The sequence below is a fragment of the Heteronotia binoei genome, chromosome 1, assembly GCF_032191835.1.
Source record: "Heteronotia binoei isolate CCM8104 ecotype False Entrance Well chromosome 1, APGP_CSIRO_Hbin_v1, whole genome shotgun sequence".
Taxonomy (NCBI): domain Eukaryota; kingdom Metazoa; phylum Chordata; class Lepidosauria; order Squamata; family Gekkonidae; genus Heteronotia; species Heteronotia binoei.
In genome coordinates, this window is record NC_083223.1 from 278,334,141 (window position 1) to 278,359,236 (window position 25,096).

Consider the following 25,096-nt stretch of genomic DNA (forward strand, 5'->3'; position numbering starts at 1 on the left):
TTCCAGCTGGCTTGGCATCACGAGTGTGCGGCCTAATATGCAAACGAGTTCCTGCTGGGCTATTTCCACAAAAAAAGCCCTGCGTGAAACAATGATAGCATCAGGGGGTGTGGCCAAATGCGCAAATGAGTTCCAGATGGGCTTTTTCTACAAAAAAGGCCCCGCTCAGCCTGATCCACCTCACTGGCTTGCTGAGAAGGAAGAGAGGCTCGGCTCAGTAGCTCTGCTGTGCGATTGAGAGAGCCTGGCAAAGCAAGCTCTCCTTCCCCCGCTTCCTCCCCAAGGGAGGAGCTTTGCTCTGTAGCTCCTGTGCGATTGACCAAGCCTGGTGAAGCCAGTTGTGACGCAAAAGGAAGCAAGAGAGAGGGGGAAGGAAGCAGACAACAGTGAGTTCCTCGTGGGCCTGAGAGGAGCCCTCCAGGGGCCTGATTCGACCCCCCGGGCTGCTTGTTTGACACCCTTGGTTTAGAGGGAACACTGGTTTGTCAACACCACTGCACACAAGGCCTACTATTCTCGTCAAAGCCCGGCAGAGCCAGCAGGGGTCTCTAGCCGTGCCCATCCCACTGCCAGGGCAGGAAACCACAGCCATGTCCCTTCAGGGGAGACCACTGCCAGGGCTTCACAGGAAGTCCTTCGTGACGGCCTCAGCGAAGTTGGGGGCCGCCATGAGGATGCTGATGGAACAGACGATGTGGATGAGGGCGAAGGTGACCAGGCAGAGGCGGTCGACAACAGCGGCAGCAAACTTCCACTGGCTGCAGGCGGCCTGGGCGGCGTCCCGCCCCCGGAAGCACTCGGCCACGTAGCGCAGCTCCTCCAGGATGTGCCCCAGTTCGGGGGGGCCCAAGAGCTCCTCTGGGGGGGAGGCCTGCAGCTCCGGTGACGGGAGGAAGGGCCGCGGCACCTTGGGAGGCTTAGCGGACAGCGGCGCCGCCGGGCTGCCCATGTAGGGAAGGTTACCGTTGGCGACGGCTGGCAGCTTCGGCGTGGCGCTGCCGTCGCTGTTGTCGGAGCTGCAGCTCAGCAGGCTGGGGGCGCAGCGGGGCCGCCCCACGGCCTCCTCCCCGGGTTGGCGCATGCGCAGCAGCCAGGCCCCCCAACGCAACACTACCACCTGCACCTGTGGGGAGAAAGAAAGACACTGAGAGGAGATCCGGGGGGGTTTTGGCACTGTCATCTCCATCGCTTGTGCGTCCCTCCCTATTGCTTCGTTTCCCCCCTTTTTCTGCACGTCTTTTGCCCCCTCTAGTGGTCAATTCGATATTACATCTCTGTACGCCTGCCGCATCCCCCTACAACAGGGGTGTCAAACATGCTGCCCAGGGGCCAAATCAGATTCCTGGAGGGTTCCTATCAGATCCCCGAGCAACTGGCTGTCGTCTGCTTCCTTCTCCCTCTCTTTTGCTTCCTTCTGCATAACAGCTTGCTTTGCCAGGCTTGTTCAATCGCACAGGAGCTGCAGAGCAAAACCTCTGTTTTCTCCATTGGCTGAGGTTCCTCCCTTGGGGAGGAAGGGGGGGGGAGGCAGAGCTTGCTTTGCCAGGCTCTCTCAATCGCATGGCAGAGCTACTGAGCCAAGCCGCTCTCCCTTCTATTGGCTGAGGCTCCTCTCCCTCCTGATCCCCTGGGGAAGGAAGGAAAGAGCCGGAGCTTCCTTTGCCCAGTTCCCTGGATCCCATGGGAGAGATACATAGAAATCACCTTTAAAAGCGAGCGCTATTTCAAGCATGTTTAAAGCTTTTTTTTTAAAAAAAAGGTCCTTAATTGTGTTTGTCTGTGTCCTTTATAAAGTTTCTATCTCTGCTACCTAATCTTAAATAGGTACAGATATAGCCCAGCCCAACAGGGCCCAGCCCGACAAGGTCTCATTTATGTCAGATCCGGCCCTCATAACTAATGAGTTAGACACGCCTGCCCTACAACTTAGAGGAGTCCTGTAGGTCCTTTAAGACCAACAAAGTTTTATTCAGAATGGAAGCTTTTGTATGCAGGCAGACTTCATCAGACAATGAAAGGGATGCAGTGAGCTGAAACCATATAGCTGGTCGGTTAAGAGTGTAAACTGACAGAAAGTTAGGCTCAAATGGCAAAACAGAGTAATAAATTGGAAGGCCGTTTGGTCTGGATAGCATTCGCGTGGGAAGCCAATCAAAGGTAATAAAAGTTGCCTGTTAATTGCTTTTGCTACAGGTATAGGTAAAACAAAAGGACGTGTCCTATGAGGAAAGGTTGAAGGAGCTGGGGATGTTTAGCCTGGAGAGGAGGCGACTGAGAGGTGATAGGAGCACCATCAAGTACTTAGAATCATAGAATCACAGAGCTGGAAGGCACCTCCAGGGTCATCTAGTCCAACCCCCTGCACAATGCAGGAAACTCACAAACACCTCCCCCTAAATTCACAGGATCTTCATTGCCTACTTGAAGGGCTGTCCTCTAGAGGATGGTGCGGAATTGTTTTCTGTGGCCCCGGAAGGTAGGACCAGAACCAATGGGTTGAAATTAAATCAAAAGAATTTCCAGCTCAACATTAGGAAGAATTTCCTGACCGTTAGAGTGATTCCTCAGTGGAACAGGCTTCCTCCTTGAGAGGTGGTGGTGGGCTCTCCTTCCTCGGAGGTTTTTCAACAGAGGCTAGATGGCCACCTGACAGCAATGAAGATCCTGTGGATTTGGGGTAGGTATTTGTGGGTTTCCTGCCTTGTGCAGGGGGTTGGACTAGATGGCCCTGGAGGTCCCTTCCAACTCTATGATTCTATGATTCTAAGTTTCCACAGGCTTCCTCAGGAGGTGGTGGGCTCTCCTTCCTCGGAGAGTTTTCAACAGAGGCTAGATGGCCATCTGAAAGCAATGAAGATCCTTTGAATTTAGGGGGAGGTCTTTGTGAGTTTCCTGCCTTGTGGAGGGAGTTGGACTAGATGACCCAGGAGGTCCCTTCCAACTCTAGGATTCTATGTATTTCCTAGTGATGTTTAATTTAAATTACTAGTAGAAGGAGCAAAGCAGTGACCCATGGAAAGATCAAGGCACTGGACTCCAGACAGGAGGAAAGGAGGAGAACACATTGGATTGGGACAGAATTAGTAGCACACAGACCTTCACTGAGAGAAAGACACTCACCCATCTGGGCATGCAACCGCCATCGGGGTCGTGGTGATGGTACTGGAGCACGAAGACGGTTGCGACCACAGAGAGCCCGACCATCCCCATGGTGCTGGCGAAGTACTGCCCTGGAAGGGAGCAGGAAGGAAGGGTAACAGCAGAACACATGAACAGATGAAGCTGCCTTCTACTGAATCAGACCTTCGGTCCACCAAAGTCAGTCTTGTCTACTCAGACTGGCAGTGGCTCTCCAGTGTCTCAAGCAGAGGTTTTTCACACCTACTTGCCTGGACCCTTTTGAGTTGGAGATGTCGAGGATTGAACCTGGGACCTTCTGCTTCCCAAGCAGATGCTCTACCACTGAGCCACCATCCCTCCCCTAACTGGCAGCTGCTCTCCAGGGTCTCAAGCTGAGGCTTTTCCCGCCTACCTGCCTGGACCCTTTTGAGTTGGAGATGCCGGGGATTGAACCTGGGACCTTCTGCTGACCAAGCAGATGCTCTACCACTGAGCCACCATCCCTCCCCTAACTGGCAGCTGCTCTCCAGGGTCTCAAGCTGAGGTTTTTCATGCCTATTTGCCTGGAACCTTTTGAGTTGGAGATGTCGGGGATTGAACCTGGGACCTTCTGCTTCCCAAGCAGATGCTCTACCACTGAACACTTTAGTGTCATCTGCAAACTTTAGCCACTTCACTGCTCACTCCCAACTCCAAATCATTAATGAACAAATTAAGGAGCATGGGACCCAGTACTGAGCCCTGCGGCACCCCACTGCTTACCGTCCTCCACTGCAAAGACTGCCCATTTATACTCACTCTCTGCTTCGTGTTAATTAGTTAAATGTTACATCGACAACCCTCTCAGAGCACAGCTATAGATAATGGCATTCTAAGGTGGGAGTTGCAGGCCTTGAAGAAGGCGCTAACTTCCTGTGGCTAATATTTAAACACACATTCCATACAAGGCATGCAACAGGCCTGCGCAGTAAATAAAGGACTTGTCACCCTAATAGGAAGCAACCATTTCCTCCTGGGGAAATTGAGATCAGCTTTAATTCTGGAAGACCTCTAGGCCTCCTCTGGATGAGGGCATCCTGACCCCAAACCAGTCAGCATCCCAGCCTCTTTCCCTTACCAATGAGCGGGATGGAGTCCGATGTAGCGGGCATGACCTCAGCCACCAGCAGCATGAAGACCGTGAGTGAGAGGAGGACGGTGATGCCTGCAGAGGGAGAGAAGGACAGTGTTGTATGAATCTCAGTACTGGAGAGACCAGGCTATACAAGAACATAAGATAAGCCATTTTGGATCAGGCCAATGGCCCCTCCAGTCCAACATTCTGTGTCACATAAGAGAAGCCCTGTTGGATCAGGCCAATGGCCCATCCAGTCCAACGCTCTGTGCCACATAAGAACATAAGAGAAGCCATGTTGGATCAGGCCAATGGCCCATCCAGTCCAACACTATGTGTCACATAAGAACATAAGAGAAGCCATGTTGGATCAGGCCAATGGCCCATCCAGTCCAACATTCTGTGTCACATAAGAACATAAGAGAAGCCATGTTGGATCAGGCCAATGGCCCATCCAGTCCAACACTCTGTGTCACATAAGAACATAAGAGAAGCCCTGTTGGATCAGGCCAGTGGCCCATCCAGTCTAACGCTCTGTGTCACATAAGAACATAAGAGAAGCCATGTTGGATCAGGCCAATGGCCCATCCAGTCCAACACTCTGTGTCACATAAGAACATAAGAGAAGCCGTGTTGGATCAGGCCAGTGGCCCATCCAGTCTAACGTTCTGTGTCACATAAGAACATAAGAGAAGCCATGTTGGATCAGGCCAATGGCCCATCCAGTCCAACGCTCTGTGCCACATAAGAATGTGGAGAAACGCCATTTTAGTCAGTGGTGGTGCTTCATTTGGCAGGGGTCAGTAAATCCCTCAGCAGGCTTTGTAGCCTTCCCCTCACTCCCCCCCTCCCTTCCAGAGCCAAACCAACAACGCTAGGGGGAAAATCTCCTAGAGAGGCAGGAAGTGCTTTTGTTCTTGGCATGTGTGTTAGCAGGAAGAGAAGGGAGTTGGAAGCCAGCGCTCGAGCGAGCATGTGGTGAGCCATGGAGGCTCCTGCCTGGGAGGCCCCAGGCAGTCAGACCAAGTAAGTCATTCTCATAGACAGGGCAAGTGTAGACCAGGGACAATACGATGCGTTTAAAAACCACCTTTATTTTGTTATGCTGTTTGCTGTGCGTGTGCTGTGCTGTGCTAATTTTGTAAATGCAACTGTTTTTGGTTTATTTTTCTTTTCCTATCTTTTTCTCTTGTAAATAAATAGTTCTTCTGTTTTAAATGCTGGCAGTCAATCTCTGTACCACATAGATCTCCAAACCGCTTTAGACCACGCTGTTTTTAAGAAGGGGGCCCCAGGGAAGGGGGAAGGCATGCAGTTGGATAAGGTGCCAATCCTCCAGGGGTGCCCCAAAGAAGTGCTGAGGTCTCTGTGAAACCCAAGTACAGGGTGGCAGAGGACCTTGAGGCCGGGCCTCATAGCGGGAGAGGGGGATTGGGAGTCCTGTTCCTCTCAATCTGAACCCCGGGACTGAGCAGGTGGTGGCAGCGCGCCCAAGGGGCAGGAGGAGAAATAGCTCCCTTCAGGAGTTGGCGACTCAATAGGGAGCGGACGGGACCGGGTCTGAAGGCAGAATCGGGCCGGTTCCGCCACAAAGAACATAAGAGAAGCCATGTTGGATCAGGCCAATGGCCCATCCAGTCCAACACTATGTGTCACATAAGAACATAAGAGAAGCCATGTTGGATCAGGCCAATGGCCCATCCAGTCCAACATTCTTTGTCACATAAGAACATAAGAGAAGCCATGTTGGATCAGGCCAATGGCCCATCCAGTCCAACACTCTGTGTCACATAAGAACATAAGAGAAGCCCTGTTGGATCAGGCCAGTGGCCCATCCAGTCTAACGCTCTGTGTCACATAAGAACATAAGAGAAGCCATGTTGGATCAGGCCAATGGCCCCTCCAGTCCAACACTCTGTGTCACATAAGAGAAGCCCTGTTGGATCAGGCCAATGGCCCATCCAGTCCAACACTCTGTGTCACATAAGAACATAAGAGAAGCCCTGTTGGATCAGGCCAATGGCCCATCCAGTCCAACACTCTGTGTCACATAAGAACATAAGAGAAGCCATGTTGGATCAGGCCAGGAGTCCATCCAGGCCAACAAGCTGTGTCACATAAGAACATAAGAGGAGCCATGTTGGATCAGGCCAGGAGTCCATCCAGGCGAACACTCTGAGTCACATAAGAACATAAGAGAAGCCCTGTTGGATCAGGCCAATGGCCCATCCAGTCCAACGCTCTGTGTCACATAAGAACATAAGAGAAGCCATGTTGGATCAGGCCAGTGGCCCACCCAGTCCAACACTCTGTGTCACATAAGAACTTGAGAAGCCCTGTTGGATCAGGCCAGTAGCCCACCCAGTCCAACACTCTGTGTCACATAAGAACATAAGAGAAGCCATGTTGGATCAGGCCAGTGGCCGCTCCAGTCCAACATTCTGTGTCACATAAGAGAAGCCATGTTGGATCAGGCCAGTGGCCCATCCAGTCCAACACTCTGTGTCACACAAGAACATAAGAGAAGCCATGTTATATCAGGCCAGTTGCCCATCCAGTCCTACACTGTGTCACACAGAGGCCAAAGAACCAGGTGCCATCAGGAGGTCCACCAGTGGGGCCAGAACTCCAAAAACCCTCTCATTGTGCCCCCCCACCGAGTACCAAAAAGTCTGAGCATCCCTGCCCCAGACTTAAGAACATAAGAGAAGCCATGTTGGATCAGGCCAGGAGTCCATCAGGCCAACACTTTCTGTTACACCGTGGCCAAAACCCAGGGGCCATCAGGAGGTCCACCAGAAGGGTACTAACCACGGCTGACCCTGCTTCACTTACAAGACCTGACAAGGGTAGGCTAGCCTGAGCCACCCGAGATCAGGGCCTTCAAAGATTGGGCTACTTGTATTAGGCGTCTCTGACATTTCAGCTTCCCCTCTGTTCATCGCTTCCCCCCAGAGGAGCATTTGAACACACAATCTGGAGGAGGAGGGGGAGAAGAAGAGGAACAGGAGGAGGAAGAAGAGGAGGAGAAGTAGAAGAAGAGAAGGAGGAGGAGGAAAAGAGGAGGAGGAGAAGAATAAGTAGAAGTAGAAGAGGAGAAGAAGAGGAGGAGGAGGAGAAGAAGAAGTAGAAGAGGAGGAGAAGAAGAGGAGAAGAATAAGTAGAAGTAGAAGAGGAGGAGGAGGAGAAGAAGTAAAAGAGGAGAAGAATAAGTAGAAGTAGAAGAGGAGGAGGAGAAGAAGTAGAAGAGGAGGAGAATAAGTAGAAGTAGAAGAGGAGGAGGAGAAGTAGAAGAAGTAGAAGAGGAGGAGAAGAAGAAGTAGAAGAGGAGGAGAAGAAGAGGAGGAGGAGGAGAAGTAGAAGAGGAGGAGAAGAATAAGTAGAAGTAGAAGAGGAGGAGAAGAAGAGGAGGAGGAGAAGAAGTAGAAGAGAAGAAGAAGAAGAAGAAGAAGAAGTAGAAGTAGAAGAGGAGGAGAAGAAGAAGAAGAGGAGGAGGAGGAGAATAAGTAGAAGTAGAAAAAAGCAGTAGACAAGTTCACCTTTAGGACCAACTAAGTTTTATTCGGAATGTAAGCTTTCGGATGCTCTTAAGCAGACCTCATCAGACTTAGTTGGTCTTAAACGTGCAACTTGTCTACTGCTTTTTTCTATTGCATCAGGCCAACACAGCTGCCCACTTGGATCTATCTAGAAGTAGAAAAAAGAAGACGAGGAAGAAGAGGAGGAGGAGGGGGGGGAGGAGGAGGAGGAGGAAGAAGAAGACGATGACGATACTGGATCTGTATCTCGCCCTTCACTCTGAATCAGAGTCTCAGAGTGGCTCATAATCTCCTCAACCTACCTCCCCCCACCACAACAGACATCCTGTGAGGTGGGTGGGGCTGAGAGAGCTCTGACAGAAGCTGCCCTTTCAAGGACAACTCCTGCCAGAGCTATGGCTGACTCAAGGCCATTCCAGCAGCTGCAAGTGGAGGAGCGGGGAATCCAACCTGGTTCTCCCAGATAAGAGTCCGCGCACTTCACCATTGCACCAAACTGGCTCTCCCCAGGAGCTGCCACCATCTCCTTCCTCCCCCCCCCCCGCCCTTCTCCATTGGCCGCTCAGCTCCTCCACCACCTCCACCCCCAAGCCAGCCTGCAGCAGGGTTTACCCAGAGAAATCTTCTCCCCGGAGTCGGCTGGGAGGAGGAAGACGAGGAAGGTCATGGCCGAGAGCAGCAGACAGGGCACCAACATGTTGAGAGCGTAGTACAAGGTCCGGCGGCGCATGGTGACAGCAAAGGTGACGTCCAGGTAGGGCTCTCGGCAGCATTCATAGAAAACTTTGTTCTCGCTGCCGGGAACACCTGTGGGAGGGGGGAATGGAAGCTTCTGTCAGCGTAGATCTGGTTACGGGAGGCCCCCCTCAGTCCAAACGGAAAGTTGCAGCAGAAAGACAAGTTATATCCAGTAGAACAGGAGTGGGGTCACTTGGCGGGGTCCCCGGGGATTGCCGGGCTGAACCGAGCCATGTGGCAGCCTCTCTGGGGACTGGCTGGCCAGCGAGGATCGTGGGGCCCAGCCGCGCTGTGCAGCAGCCTCCCCAGGGCCAGGCAGGGATCACAGGGCCCAGATGTACTGTGCGGCAGCCTCCCCGGGGCCTGGCTGGCTGGCCAGAATTGCTGCGGGGCCTGGAAACGTTACTGTCGCCGTTCAGTTTGCACTTGATTATCCCAGAGGGTGTGGCCTAATATGCTAATGAGTGTGTGACCTAATATGCTAATGTTAGGGGATGTGGTCTAATATGCTACTGAGTTCCTGCTGGCCTTTTTCTACAAAAAAAAGCCCTGGACCTAGGCATTTGCCAGATTAGGTTCTCCCCACCTGACTTCAAATAGAAAAACAATGACTTGCATTAATTCTGCTGGCCTGAATCGTTCTCCCTAGGCGGAGCACAGTTTTTTAAGTTGATAATTTTTTATGGCCCACGGATGATGTTATAAATATCCATAAGAACATAAGAGAAGCCATGTTGGATCAGGCCAACGGCCCATCAAGTCCAACACTCTGTGTCACACAGTGGCAAAAAATTTTATAACACACATACACTGTGGCTAATAGCCACTGATGGACCTGTGCTCCATATTTTTATCTGTGCTCCATATTTTTATCCACATGGCCCTTGGCAGAAAAAAAAAGTTCCCTACCCCTGCAGTCGAAAAGAGCAAGAGTCCAGGGGTACCTTAAAGACCAGAGGTGGCCAAACTTGCTTAATGTAAGAACCGCAGAGAATAAACACTCTGTATCATGCAGAGGCCAAAACCCAGGGGGGCGTCAGGAGGTCCACCAGCATGGCCAGGACTCCAGAAGCCCTCCCACTGTTGCCCCCCTCAAGCACCAGGAAGGCAGAGCAATAAGTTGATAATTTTTATGGCCCGTGGATGATGTTATAAATATCCACATGGCCCTTGGCAGAAAAAAAAGTTCCCTACCCCTGCAGTCGAAAAGAGCAAGAGTCCAGGAGTACCTTAAAGACCAGAGGTGGCCAAACTTGCTTAATGTAAGAACCGCATAAAATAAACACTCTGTGTCATGCAGAGGCCAAAACCAGGGGGGCATCAGGAGGTCCACCAGCATGGCCAGGACTCCAGAAGCCCTCCCACTGTGGCCCCCTCAAGCACCAAGAAGGCAGAGCAATAAGTTGATAATTTTTATGGCCCGCGAGTGATGTTATAAATATCCATATGGCCCTTGGCAGGAAAAAAGTTCCCTACCCCTGCAGTCGAAAGAGCAAGAGTCCAGGGGTACCTTAAAGACCAGGGGTGGCCAAACTTGCTAAATGTAAGCAATGTCCCTTAGGGACACGAGAGAAGCCATGTTGGATCAAGCCAGTGGCCCACCCAGTCCAACATTGCGTGTCACACAGTGGCCAAAATCCAGGTGCCATCAGGAGGTCCACCAGCGGGGCCAGGACTCCAGAAGCCCTCCCACTCTTGCCCCTCCCAAGTACCAAGAACACAAAAGCATCACTGCCTCAGACATAAGAACGTAAGAGAAGCCATGTTGGATCAGGCCAATGGCTCAGCCAGTCCAACGCTCTGTGTCACAACAGTGGCCAAAACCCAGGTGTCATAAGGAGGTCCACAACTCTGAAAGCACTCCCACTGTTGGCCCCCCCCCCCCCCAAGCACCACACTCCTCCACTTGCAGCAGCTGAATGGTCTTGGGTCAGCCATAGCTCTGGCAGAGGTTGTCCTTGAAAGGCAGCTGCTGTCACAGCTCTCTCAACCCCACCCGCCTCACAGGGTGTCTGTTATGGTGGAGGAAGATAAAGGGGATTGTGAGCCGCTCTGAGACTCTGAAATTCAGAGTGGAGGGCGGGATATAAATCCGATACCATCATCATCATCAAGAAGGCAACTGGAGGGCAACAGGAATGATTAAAGTGCCTCTGTACCGAACCCGGAAGCTGCAGCTGGTGCAGAACGCAGCGGCCAGACTGTTACTGGGGCTCCCTAAATGGGAGCATATACAGCCTGGGCTGCGCGAGCTGCACTGGCTGCCAGTTACATACCGGGTTCGTTACAAAGTGCTGGTCATCACCTTTAAAGCCCTATATGGTCGAGGACCTGTCTACCTTAGGGACCGTCTTTCCCCATACGAACCCCAGAGAGCACTGAGGTCAGCTGGAAAAAACTTGCTGACCACCCCCGGACCAAGAGAGGTGAAGCTGCAATGCACCCGTAATCGGGCCTTCTCCTCTGTAGCCCTGAACCTATGGAACCAACTTCCAGAGGAAATGCGGGCCCTGCGAACCTTGAACAATTCCGCAGGGCCTGCAAAACTTTCCTCTTTCGACTGGCTTTCGCTGATGAAGGAAGTGATTGCTGATGAAGGAAGTGATTGCTAAGGATTACCGCCATCATATAAAGAACAAACAGCACTAGCACGTTTATTACTAATTAATTAATCATTTTAAACTTATTAGAATTTTAACGTTAAATGTAACTTTGTTGTTTTGTTGTTTTTGTATAATTGAATGATGTTGTCAGCCGCCCTGAGCCTGCTTCGGCGGGGAGGGCGGGATATAAATAAAACTACCTACCTACCTACCTAAAGGGTTGGAACACCTTCCTATGAAGAAAGGTTGAAACGCTCGGGGCTCTTTAGCTTGGAGAAACGTCGACTGCGGGGTGACATGATAGAAGTTTACAAGATAATGCATGGGATGGAGAAAGTAGTGAAAGAAGTACTTTTCTCCCCTTTCTCACAAAACAATAACTCGTGGGCATTCAATGAAATTGATGAGCAGACAGGTTAAAACGGATAAAAGGAAGTACTTCTTCACCCAAAGGGTGATTAACATGTGGAATTCACTGCACAGGAGGTGGTGGCGGCAACAAGCATAGCCACCTTCAAGAGGGGGTTAGATAAAAATATGGAGCAGAGGTCCATCAGAGGCTATTAGCCACAGTGTGTGTGTGTGTGTGTGTTTGTATATATAATTTTTTTTGGCCACTGTGTGACACAGAGTGTTGGACTGGATGGGCTATTGGCCTGATCTAACATGGCTTCTCTTATGTTCTTAAGAACACAGAACATCACTTCCAGGGGTGGAATTCTAGCAGGAGCTCCTTTGCATATTAGGCCACACCCCCCTGATGCAGCCAATCCTCCTGAGCTTACAAGGCTCTTTTTTTGGAAGCTCTTGGAGGATGGGCTCCATCACGGGGGTGTGGCCTAATATGCAAAGGAGCTCCTGCTCGAATTCCACCCCTGATCAACTCAGAGCGAGCCAACTGGCAAAGGCACGCACACATCCGTTTACATCGTTCAGGGTCATTTATTCTGTTACTGCATCTTCAAGCATTTGGGCACAATGAAAGGAGAGGTGACCAGGAAAGGGGAGGGGGGAATCAAGGGAGGGTCATGAGGTCTAGCGACTTGACCCAGGGCTCCCCTCAAGCGCCCTCTTACCCACAAGGTCCCACTCCCCATTGGCGACGTAGCCAGACGTGTCCGCCTCCATCATGCGCAGCTCCAGCAGCCAGCCGTCGTAAGTCCAAGAGCCGAATTTCAGATCGCACTTCTGGGTGTCGAAAGGGAACCAGCGGACATCGATCCGGCAGGTGCTCTTCAAGATGCCTGGGAGGACAGAATTGAGGGGAAGGAAGAGGCCGTGAAATCGCAGCGAGTGACGGCAGCTGTCGAAGCGGACACCGACTAAGCTGGAAAAGAGAGCTCTTCCAAGTTCATTCCAAGCACTCGTTTCCCTTAAACTAACAGCAGGGGGCGCTACGGCATCACTCAATCCTTCAAACCCTTCATCAATAATGCATCACGTTTGGTATCGATTCCGCGCACGCTTCGTGTCGGTCGGCAACAACCCCGTAAAGTGGTCAGCGCGATTCCACATTGTTCAGTGACAACTCGCTGAAATGCCAAGGCAGCGTGCGATGGCAATAAAAAAAGGCCAACGCCATGCTGAGAATTATGAGGAAGAGAACTGAAAACGAATCAGCCAGTATCAGAATGTCCTTGTATAAATCGATGGTGCGGTCTCATTTGGAATACTGTGTGCAATTCTGGTCACTGCACCTCCAAAAAGATATTATAGCATTGGAAAAAGTCCAGAGAAGGGGCAACTAGAATGATTAAAGGGCTGGAGCATTTTCCCTATGAAGAAAGGTTGAAACGCTTGGGGCTCTTTAGCTTGGAGAAACGTCAACTCCGGGGGTGACATGATAGAGGTTATGAGATTATGCATGGGATGGAGAAAGTAGACAAAGAAGTACTTTTCTCCTTTCTCATAATACAAGAACTTGTGGACATTCAATGAAATTGCTGAGCAGTTCGGGTTAGAACGGATAAAAGGAAGTCCTTCTTCACCCAAAGGGAATTAAAATGTGGAATTCACTGCCACAAGAAGTGGTGGCAGCTTCAAAAGGGGGATGGATACGCATATGGAGCAGAGGTCCGTTAGTGGCTATTAGCCACAGCTTATTGTCGGAACTCTCTATATGGGGCAGTGATGCGCTATATGTTGTGCTGGGGGGGGTCACATGGAAAAGGCTTCTAGCCCCACCGATGGACCTCCTGATGGCACTTTTTGGCCACTGTGTGACACAGAGTGTTGGACTGGATGGGCCATTGGCCTGATCCAACATGGTTCTTCTTATGTTCTTCTGTGACACAGAGTGTTGGACTGGATGGGCCCACTGGCCTGATCCAACATGGCTTCTCTTATGTTCTTATGTGACACAGAGTGTTGGACTGGAGGGGCCATGGGCCTGATCCAACATGCTTCTCTTATGTTCTTATGTGACACAGAGTGTTGGACTGGAGGGGCCATGGGCCTGATCCAACATGCTTCTCTTATGTTCTTATGTGACACAGAGTGTTGGACTGGATGGCCACTGGCCTGATCCAACATGGCTTCTCTTATGTTCTTATGTGACACAGAGTGTTGGACTGGATGGGCCATTGGCCTGATCCAACATGGCTTCTCTTATGTTCTTATATGACACAGAGTGTTGGACTGGATGGGCCACTGGCCTGATCCAACATGGCTTCTCTTATGTTCTTATATGACACGGAGTGTTGGACTGGAGGGGCCATGGGCTGATCCAACATGCTTCTCTTATGTTCTTATGTGACACGGAGTGTTGGACTGGAGGGGCCATGGCCCTGATCCAACATGCTTCTCTTATGTTCTTATGTGACACGGAGTGTTGGACTGGAGGGGCCATGGGCCTGATCCAACATGCTTCTCTTATGTTCTTATGTGACACAGAGTGTTGGACTGGAGGGGCCATGGCCCTGATCCAACATGCTTCTCTTATGTTCTTATGTGACACAGAGTGTTGGACTGGACGGGCCACTGGCCTGATCCAACATGGCTTCTCTTATGTTCTTATGTGACACAGAGTGTTGGACTGGAGGGGCCACTGGCCTGATCCAACATGGCTTCTCTTATGTTCTTATGTGACACAGAGTGTTGGACTGGATGGGCCATTGGCCTGATCCAACATGGCTTCTCTTATGTTCTTATGTGACACAGAGTGTTGGACTGGATGGGCCATTGGCCTGATCCAACATGGCTCTTCTTATGTTCTTCTGTGACACAGAGTGTTGGACTGGATGGGCCACTGGCCTGATCCAACATGGCTTCTCTTATGTTCTTATGTGACACAGAGTGTTGGACTGGAGGGGCCATGGGCCTGATCCAACATGCTTCTCTTATGTTCTTATGTGACACAGAGTGTTGGACTGGACGGGCCACTGGCCTGATCCAACATGGCTTCTCTTATGTTCTTATGTCACACAGAGTGTTGGACTGGACGGGCCACTGGCCTGATCCAACAGGGCTTCTCTTATGTTCTTATGTGACATAGAGTGTTGGACTGGAGGGGCCATTGGCCTGATCCAACATGGCTTCTCTTATGTTCTTATGTGACATAGAGTGTTGGACTGGATGGCCCAATGGCCTGATCCAACATGGCTTCTCTTATGTTCTTCTGTGACACAGAGTGTTGGACTGGAGGGGCCACTGGCCTGATCCAACATGGCTTCTCTTATGTTCTTACGTGACACAGAGTGTTGGACTGGAGGGGCCACTGGCCTGATCCAACAGGGCTTCTCTTATGTTCTTATGTGACACAGAGTGTTGGACTGGATGGGCCTTTGGCCTGATCCAACATGGCTTTTCTTATGTTCTTATGTGACACAGAGTGTTGGACTGGATGAGCCATTGGCCTGATCCAATATGGCTTCTCTTATGTGACACACAGTGTTGGACTGGATGGGCCATTGGCCTGATCCAACATGGCTCCTCTTATGTTCTTCTGTGACACAGAGTGTTGGACTGGAGGGGCCACTGGCCTGATCCAACAGGGCTTCTCTTATGTTCTTATGTGACACAGAGTGTTGGACTGGAAGGGGCACTGGCCTGATCCAACATGGCTCCTCTTATCTTATGCCCCTCCCATACTGCAGATTTGTGTTTAAAACGGTAAATCAAGTCTCAACCAATTTATGGCGACCCCATACAGTTTTCAAGGCAAGAGGTGTTCAGGGGTGGTTTGCCGTTCCCTGCCTCTGCGCAGCAACCCTGGATTTCCTTGGGGGTCTCCCACTTATCTAGGAGAAACGGGTTCGATTCCCCGCTCCTCCACTTGCCCCTGCTGGAATGGCCTTGGGGTCAGCCAGAGCTTTCATAGAAGATGTCCTTGAAAAGGCAGCATCTGGGAGAGCCCTCTCAGCCCCACCCACCTCACAGGGTGTCTGTTGTGGGGGGAGAAAATATAGGAGATTGTGAGAGCCCTCTCAGCCCCACCCACCTCACAGGGGGTCTGTTGTGGGGGAAGAAGATATAGGAGATTGTGAGAGCCCTCTCAGCCCCACCCACCTCACAGGATGTCCGTTGTGGAGGGAGAAGATATAGGAGATTGTGAGAGCCCTCTCAGCCCCACCCACCTCACAGGGGGGTCTGTTGTGGGGGGAGAAGATATAGGAGATTGTGAGAGCCCTCTCAGCCCCACCCACCTCACAGGATGTCCGTTGTGGAGGGAGAAGATATAGGAGATTGTGAGAGCCCTCTCAGCCCCACCCACCTCACAGGGGGTCTGTTGTGGGGGGAGAAGATATAGGAGATTGTGAGAGCCCTCTCAGCCCCACCCACCTCTCAGGGTGTCTGTTGTGGGGGAAGAAGATATAGGAGAGCGTGAGCCGCTCTGAGTCCTCTGATTCAGAGAGAAGGGCGGGTATAAACCTGCAATTCTTCTTCTTTTAAAGTTAAAGTTGCTTTCTTTCCACTGCTCCCTCCTATTTGCTTTCCTCCCTCCCTGTCTTGCCGCTCTCAAACATCTAATGTTCATGTTTTGTGGTAAACAATTTTATTAGTAACACATGGTAGCAGAACTATATCTACAACTTGTAAAGAACTTAAGATAAAAGAGAATTTTTTCTACCCCATATCTTACTTTCCCCTCCCCTCCCTCCGGTTACTTGACCCCCGCCAGTGTTATTTTTTAAAAAAAATAAACAGGTATTAAAGGTACCCTTAACTATTAAGAAAAGACAAAAAGACTAATGTTCATGTTTTGCAGCTCTCTGAACTAAGAACATAAGAGAAGCCCTGTTGGATCAGGCCAATGGCCCATCCAGTCCAACACTCTGTGTCACACATAAGAACATAAGAGAAGCCATGTTGGATCAGGCCAGTGGCCCATCCAGTCCAACACTCTGAGTCACATAAGAACATAAGAGAAGCCCTGTTGGATCAGGCCAGTGGCCCATCCAGTCCAACACTCTGTGTCACATAAGAACATAAAAGAAGCCATGTTGGATCAGGCCAGTGGCCCCTCCAGTCCAACACTGTGTCACATAAGAACATAAGAGAAGCCCTGTTGGATCAGGCCAATGGCCCCTCCAGTCCAACATTCTGTGTCACACAGTGGCCAAAAAAATATTTTTATACATATATATACATATACACACATATACACACTGTGGCTAATAGGCACTGATGGACCTCTGCTCCATATTTTTATGTAAACCCCACTTTAAGCTGGCTATACTTGTGGCTGCCACCACCTCCTGTGGCAGTGAATTCCACATGTTAATCACCCTTTGGGTGAAGACGGACTTCCTTTTATCCGTTTTAACCTGTCTGCTCAGCAATTTCATCGAATGCCCACGAGTTCTTGTATTGTGAGAAAGGGAGAAAAGGGCTTCTTTCTCTACTTTCTCCATCCCATGCATTATCTTGTAAACCTCTATCATGTCACCCCGCAGTCAACGTTTCTCCAAGCTAAAGACTCCCAAGCGTTTTAACCTTTCTTCATAGGGAAAGTGTTCCAACCCTTGAATCATTCTAGTTGCCCTTTTCTGCACTTTTCCCAATGCTATAATATCCTTTTTGAGGTGCGGTGACCAGAATTGCACACAGTATTCCAAATGAGACCGCACCATCAATTTATACAGGGGCATTATGATACTGGCTGATTTGTTTTCATTTCCCTTCCTAATAATTCCCAGCATGGCATTGGCCCTTTTTATTGCAATCACACACTGTCTTGACATTTTCAGTGAGTTATCTATCACGACCCCAAGATCTCTCTCTTGGTCAGTCTCTGCCAGTTCACACCCCATCAACTTGTATTTGTAGCTGGGATTCTTGGCCCCAATGTGCATTACTTTGCACTTGGCCACATTGAACCTCATCTGCCACGTTGACGCCCACTCACCCAGCCTCAACAGATCTCTTTGGAGTGCCTCACAATCCTCTCTGGTTCTCCCCACCCTGAACAATTTAGTGTCATCTGCAAACTTGGCCACTTCACTTTTTACTCCCAACTCCAAATCATTAATGAACAAGTTAAAGAGCATGGGACCCAGTACTGAGCCCTGCGGCACCCCACTGCTTACCGTCCTTCACAGCGAACTAGACGACCCTGGGGGTCCTTTCCCACTCCAGGATTCTATGAAAAGACAGCCAGCATGGTGTAGCGGTTAAGAACGTTGGACTGCATTTGGGAGACCAAGGTTCGAATCCCTGCTTCTGCCACAGAAACTTGCTGGGCGACCTTGAGTCGGTCACCTGTTCTAGGCTTCACCCTCCTCACAGGTTGTTTGAGGGATACATGGAGAAGAGAACGGCGTAAGCCACTCTGGGTCCCCGCCAGGGAGAAAGATGGGGGTACAAATGAAGTAAATACATGTGACCACGGGTCGTTTTGCAGGAAATGAGGTGACGGAGCTCATAAGCATAACTTATTAGCATATGCCAGGGGTGGCCAACGGCAGCTCTCCAGATGTTTTTTGCCCACAACTCCCATCAGCCCCAGGCATTTGGCTATGCTGGCTGGGGCTGATGGGAGTTGTAAGCAAAAAAAAAACATCTGGAGAGCTACCATTGGCCACCCCTGGCATATGCCATCCCCCCCCCCAGCAATTCGACGCAAGAAAGGAGAGCCCCAGGCAAGCAAGGCCTCCTTTCTTTCTTGGGGATCTCCTTTCTAGAGATCCAGCCAGCCCAAGCAGGCCTCGCTCACCTGGGGCTCTCCTGGACCGCCTCCCCCCACAGTCAAAAGGCCAGCAAGCCACCCACTGCCCGAAATCACGTAAGTGGAGAAAGGGTGGTGAGGGCTTTTCCAGGGGTTAATGAGGGCTGCTGGGGGCTTGGCAAAGCCCTTGGTGGCTGGCTGGCTGCCTACTCTCCTAATCCAGGGATTGTTATGCAGCTGCACCTACTATTCAATGGACAAGGTAGGTAAGTGGGGAGGAAAAGAAGAAGATGATATTGGATTTATATCCCGCCCTCCACTCCAAAGAGTCTCAGAGCGGCTCACAATCTCCTTTCCCTTCCTCCCCCACAACAGACACCCTGTGAGGTAGATGAAGATATTGGATTTATATCCCGCCCTCCACTCCGAGGAGTCTCAGAGCGGCTCACAATCTCCTTTCCCTTCCTCCCCCACAACAGACACCCTGTGACGTAGATGAAGATATTGGATTTATATCCCGCCCTCCACTCCGAGGAGTCTCAGAGCGGCTCACAATCTCCTTTCCCTTCCTCCCCCACAACAGACACCCTGTGAGGTAGATGAAGATATTGGATTTATATCCCGCCCTCCACTCCGAGGAGTCTCAGAGCGGCTCACAATCTCCTTTCCTTTCCTCCCCCCCCACAACAGACACCCTGTGAGGTGGGTGGGGATGGAGAGAGCTCTCACAGCAGCTGCCCTTTCAAGGACAACCTCTGCCAGAGCTATGGCTAACCCAAGGCCATGCTAGCAGGAGCAAGCGAAGGAGTGGGGAATCAAACTCGGTTCTCCCAGATATGAGTCCGCACACTTAACCGCCACACCAAACTGGCTTTCCCAGAAGCTGCCCTTTCAAGGACAACTCCTGCCAGAGCTATGGCTGACCCAAGGCCATTCTAGCAGCTGCAAGTGGAGGAGGGGGGAATCAAACCTGGTTCTCCCAGATAAGAGAGCTCTGGCTGACCCAAGGCCATGCCAGCAGGTGCAAGTGGAGGAGTAGGGAATCAAACCCGGTTCTCTCAGATAAGAGAGCTCTGGCTGACCCAAGGCCATGCCAGCAGGTGCAAGTGGAGGAGTGGGGAATCAAACCCGGTTCTCCCAGATAAGAGAGCTCTGGCTGACCCAAGGCCATTCCAGCAGCTGCAAGTGGAGGAGTGGAGAATCAAACCCGGTTCTCCCAGATAAGAGAGTTCTGGCTGACCCAAGGCCATTCCAGCAGCTGCAAGTGGAGGAGTGGGGAATCAAACCCGGTTCTCCCAGATAAGAGAGCTCTGGCTGACCCAAGACCATTCCAGCAGCTGCAAGTGGAGGAGTGGGGAATCAAACCCGGTTCTCCCAGATAAGAGTCCACGCACTTCACCACTACACCAAACTGGCTCCCTCAGAAAGGTTCAGGAGCTGTGCTCCTCTGAGCTCCTGCTGAATCCAAGGTCTGCACAGAACACCTCCGAGACGCGCGTCCGATCCATCTGGGCCTCACCTGGGGGAAGCCACTGGCAGTAGCCGCTCGAGTTGACCAGGATGTTGGTGTGGAAAGTGGAATCGAAGTTCTCGTTGGCGCTGGGGGGACGGGAAGGAAAAAGAAACCAAAGCCTGGGTGAGTCAGAGTCAGGTCTGCTCTGGCCAAAGATCTTCATGACAGAAACGGCAACTGTCATGACCGCAGATGGGGGTGCTGCCTGATGCTGCCACCCCTCTGGAATTAGGGTCCTTTGGGAAGCCCCCTCCTGATTATTTCTCGCTTTGGTCAGGAAAAGAGGCGTGGAGACCCGGGCCGAGTAACAAAGAACAATTTTAAAAAGGTTTATATTTAAACAAGAAAAATCAATAGGGTGAGTGAGCTGACAGGGTGCTTTAAAACTTTCTAGCAGGGGTGTCGAGCGTGTGGAAGCGGCCCCGTGGCGCAGAGTGGTAAAGCAGCAGTACTGCAGTACTGTGGTCCGAACTCTCTGCTCGCGACCTGAGTTCGATTCCGGCAGAAGCTGGATTCTGGTAGCCGGCCCGAGGTTGACTCAGCCGTCCATCCTTCTGAGGTTGGTAAAATGAGGACCCAGCTTGCTGGGAGGAAAGCGAAGAGGACTGGGAAAGGCAATGGCAAACCACCCCGTAAAAAAGTCTGCCGTGAAAACGTTGTGAAAGCAACGTCACCCCAGAGTCGGAAACGACTGGTGCTTGCACAGGGGACCTTTCCTTTCTTTTTTCCCCAGATAAATCGGCGAGCATGTCCGCTTAGCACCCCCAGTTGTAGCCAGCTGGCCTTTCTATGAGATTTCTGTGTGAGTGAGTAAGAGTGAGAAGTGTGGGGCAGAAAGATATTATTGGAGATTAATGCTGTATATAACAGCACTGGAAGTGACGGTACTATGAACCTGGCACCATTTTACTGGTCCTACTTTTAACAGCTGTCTGACACCAAAACTAAATTCCCCGGTAGATATTAAAAAAGATGAAAGAAGTTCACTGGCTAAATATCTGCAGAACAGGTTGCTTTTAAAGGCATGGGAAACACAGTCAGTAAAAAGCTGCAAGCCCCTCATAAACATCCTTTTTGGGATAACTGCAGAAAAGCTTGTATGAACTTCATATAACTTGAAATTAATTCATTAATTGCAGTGCGATTCTCTGCTACGTTTCACAGCAATTTCCCAGTGTTTCGGCCAAGCAAAAATATGAAAAATAGCTGTCAAAAGGTTTTCTTGAAACCAAGCAAGCTTGGTTGTAGCTGGAGGCAGGGTTCCAGTAGTAGCTGCTGAAGGAAGGGCCTACTAAATGTGTCAGCATATTTTGAGATAGAGCAGCTGTCAGGGCCCAGTGTGGGTGGTACACAGTGCTGGCATTCCTGATGGCAATGGCAACAGCACTCCAAACTGCATACACTGGCCAGTGCTGTTAAGGAAAGCGTGTGTAGGTGGTGCAGGCAATTGCACATGGGCATTAGGAGTGTTTGCAAGCTGGAGAACACACAAACAGGTAGGTGCATGCAGGTGTGGGGGGAGGGAAGAGGACCCTGGGAAGGTATAAAAAGTTGCAGACCACCCACTTTCCACCCCCATTTTGGCTCAGTATGAGTTTCAGAGAGATTTGTTTGAAAACAAAGTTACTTCAGAAGAAGAGGCAGGTTTGGGGGATCGTCCTGGAAGTGAAATCACAGGAAGAGGTGGAGTTTTGGTTTACAGTGTGCCCTGGAAGTGACATCACTTGGCCCTTGACCTGGAAGTGACACCACATAATGACATAATTCCTGTCTCCCGGCTCCACCCCAGAATTTTAGTGGGCCACAAAGGAGAACTGTAAAAATAACCGGGGGGGGGGGGGGGAAAGTTTGGGAAACCCTGTCATAGAATCATAGAGTTGGAAGGGACCTCCAGGGTCATCTAATATGCAAAGGGGTTCCTGCTACAAAAAAAAGCCCCCGTCCAACCCAAAAGGCCTGCAGGCTGCCTGTCCCCCCCACCTCCCCGCTCTTCCACACGGAGAAGACCTGAAAAGGGCTCAGGGCATCCTAGAAAGAAACCAGTCCCACCTGTTGTAGAGCAGGATGTCAGGCTTCCAGATCCAGTCGGCAGAGAAGCGGAGGGTCTTCACGCCGGGGTAGTCCGATTCGTTCCATCGCAGGTAGTGATCGTACCAGTACTGAAAGGGAAGGAAAAGGGGGTTGCCAGCTCTGAGTTGCGAAATTCCTGGAGCTTTGGGGGGTGGAGCCTGGGGAGGATGTGGTTTGGGGAGAGGGGGGACCACATAGCAGGGTATAATCCTGCAGTCCGCCCTCCAAAGCAACCATTTTATCAGGCTTTTTTTTTGTAGCAGGAACTCCTTTGCCTATTAGGCCACATACCCCTGAGGTAGCCAATCCTCCTGGAGCTTACATTAGGCCCTGTACAAAGAGCCCTGCAAGCTCTTGGCGGATTGGCTACCTCAGGGGTGGGGTGCGGCCTAATAGGCAAAGGAATTCCTACTACAAAAAAGGCCCTGCATATTAGGCCATGCCCCCCTGATGTAGCCAATCCTCCTGGAGCTTCCAGTAGGCCCTGTCTGAAGAGCCCTGTAAGCTCTTGGAGGATTGGCTACATTTTTTTCGTTGGTTCAGAAAGCTTTGTTAATGCTATTAAAAGATGATGATATTGGATTTATATCCTGCCCTCCACTCCGAATCTCAGAGCCGCTCACAATCTCCTTTATTTTCCTCCTCCCACAACACACACCCTGTAAGGTGGGTGGGGCTGAAAGGGCTCTCACAGCAGCTGCCCTTTCAAGGACAACCTCTCCCAGAGCTATGGCTGACCCAAGGCCATTCCAGCAGCTGCAAGTGGAGGAGTGGTGTAGATAGAGGAGGGTATGGAATTGTTTTCTGTGGCCCCAGAAGGCAGGACCAGAACCAACAGGTTGAAATTGAATCAAGAGTTTCTGGCTCAACATGAGGAAGAACTTCCTGATTGTTAGAGTGGTTCCTCAGTGGAACAGGCTTCCTCCTCGGGAGGTGGTGGGCTCTCCTTCCTTGGAGGTTTTTCAACACAGGCTAGATGGCCATCTGACAGCGATGAAGATCCTGTGAATTTAGGGGGACATATTTGTGAGTTTCCTGCATTGTGCAGGGGGTTGGACTAGATGACCCTGGAGGTCCCTTCCAACTCTATGATTCTATGAGTGGGGAATCAAACCCAGTTTTCCCAGATAAGAGTCCGCACACTTAGCCACTACACCAAACTGACAAGATTGCAAAAAATATACACATTAGAAAAACTGAATCACAAATGTGATAACAGCAACAACAAAAACAACAAGGGGTGTGTGTGGCCTAATATGCAAAGGAGTTCCTGCTACCAAAGCAAGCCCTGCATTTTATTCAGGGGGACTGATTTTGGTCATCCGGAGATGGGCCGTAATTTCAGATCTCCAGGTGCTACCTGAAGGTTGGCAACCCTATAAGGGCTCATGGGAACTTCAGTGCTACTCCCCGTCCCCCCGCCACCAATGAACCGATGCAGAATAAATTCCCAGAAGCATTAACGCATCATTGTTTCATTCGGATAATCCACCTGGGTCTCCGAAGTCTTTCCCTGGTTTAGCAGCTTTTGAGACCGTTGCTTGAGCAAAAGAGCATTCCCCGCTGTAAGAATTAGGAGAGGGGGCGGTGTCTCCCGCCCAGAGCAAGGGTCACCACTCTCCGGGCAGGGCCTGGAGATCTCCTGGAATTTTAACGGGTCTCCTGACAAGAGAGTTTGGTTCCGTTGGAGAAAATGGCTGCTCCAGGAGGCGGGCTCTATAACACTGTAGCCCCCTCCCGCTGAGATGCTGTCCCTTTTGGAATCCTACTCTCCCCAAGGTCCACCCTCAAATCTCCAGGAATTCCCAAAGCTGGAGTTGGCAACCATATGAAGGACCCAACACAGCAGCTCCAGAGAATGCTTGAAACTGCAGGTGTTAGGTTCCTCGTGGCAGGGGAAAGCACCCCTGTGAGCTGAACAGATATCTGTGCGATGTAACCCCAGATCAGAGACAGAGGGCCTTATCTGCTTATTTTGGTCAGTTTGTGTTGTCATGGCTTCGCCCCCAAAGAATTCTGGGAAGCACAGCCTGGCAAAGAACATGGGGAGTTGTCTGAAAGAAGGTCTGAAGCCCTCCCCAGCCAGTGTTTGAGGAGAAGGAAGAGGAAGAAGAGACTGTAGATTTATACCCCGCCCTTCTCTCTGAATCAGAGTCACAGACACCCTGTGAGGTGGGTGGAGATGAGAGAGCTCTCCTAGTAGCTGCTCTTTCAAGGACAACTCCTGCCAGAGCTCTGGCTGACCCAAGGCCATTGCAGCATTGGTGCAAGTGGAGGAGTGGGGAATCAAACCCGGTTCTCCCAGATAAGAGTCCATGCATTCAACCCACTACACCAAAGGGGGGGGAGAAGGAAGAAGAAGAGGAGAAGGAGAAGAAAAGGAGCAGAAGGAGATTGGATTTATACCCCTGCTCTTCACTCGGAGACTCAGAACGGCTTACAATCTCTCCTTTCCCTTCCTCTCCCCACAACAGACACCCTGTAAGGTAGGTGGGGCTGAGAGAGCTCTTTTGAGAACTGCTCTCGAGGGAACAGCTCTGAGAGAATTTGTAAGTGACTCAAGGTCACCCAGCTGGCTGAATGTGGAGGAGTGGGGAATCAAACCCGGTTCTCCAGATTATGAGTCCACTGCTCTTAACCACTACACCAAACTGGCTCTCGGTATAAATGCCCTCCCCCCCACAAGATCATAACGTCTTACCATCTGAAGCCAGACGTTGGTGGTCAGAACTTGGTTCTTCTCGTCCTGCCAAGCAGAAACGAATCAGAGGTGAGGGTGGGAATAAAACAGCCAATTATTGGGGGAGGGGAGAATTGGGACCCTCCAACAGTCCACATTGAAACTCAGCTTGGACCACATCAACGATCCATCTTGTCCACAGAGCCAAGCGGGCAGCCACGTTAGTCTGAAGCAGCTGAACAAAGCAGGAGACAAGTTGCACCTTTAAGACCAACAAAGTTTTATTCAGAACGTCGGCTTTCACGCGCTGAAAGCACACTTCTTCGGACGCCGCCACCTTCTCTTGGGTCACCGTAACTCAGCTACAACAATCGTACTTTTTACAACCACCACAATCCATAGGGTGAGAAGACATCTAATCGACAAGGTAATAGGACTGCACATATCTGATTCAGGGCATAAAAATTAAACATAACCTTCAACAACGATACAATTGCACTTACATGGACGATAACTCCATGGAGTCCTAACTTGGAGACCCCAGGCTAGCCTGATCTCAGGTCTCAGAAGGGCAGCAGCATCAGCCTTAGTTAGCATTGGGTTGGGACGGCCCA

At 50.8% G+C, this 25,096-nt stretch overlaps 1 protein-coding gene across 1 annotated transcript; it reads right to left on the reverse strand.

The window, feature by feature from the left end:
* Positions 1-551: 551 nt before the first annotated feature.
* LOC132588749 (neuronal acetylcholine receptor subunit alpha-7-like) lies at positions 552-24,581 on the reverse strand. Its single transcript, XM_060261155.1, has 8 exons — positions 24,504-24,581; positions 21,782-21,891; positions 19,739-19,818; positions 12,191-12,358; positions 8,386-8,580; positions 4,238-4,324; positions 3,121-3,230; positions 552-1,123 (listed from the first exon to the last, which is right to left on the reverse strand). Exons 1-8 carry the CDS (start codon positions 24,504-24,506, stop codon positions 623-625), a joined length of 1,254 nt encoding a protein of 417 aa, XP_060117138.1. The 5' UTR covers positions 24,507-24,581; the 3' UTR covers positions 552-622.
* Between the last annotated feature and the right edge of the window lie 515 nt (positions 24,582-25,096).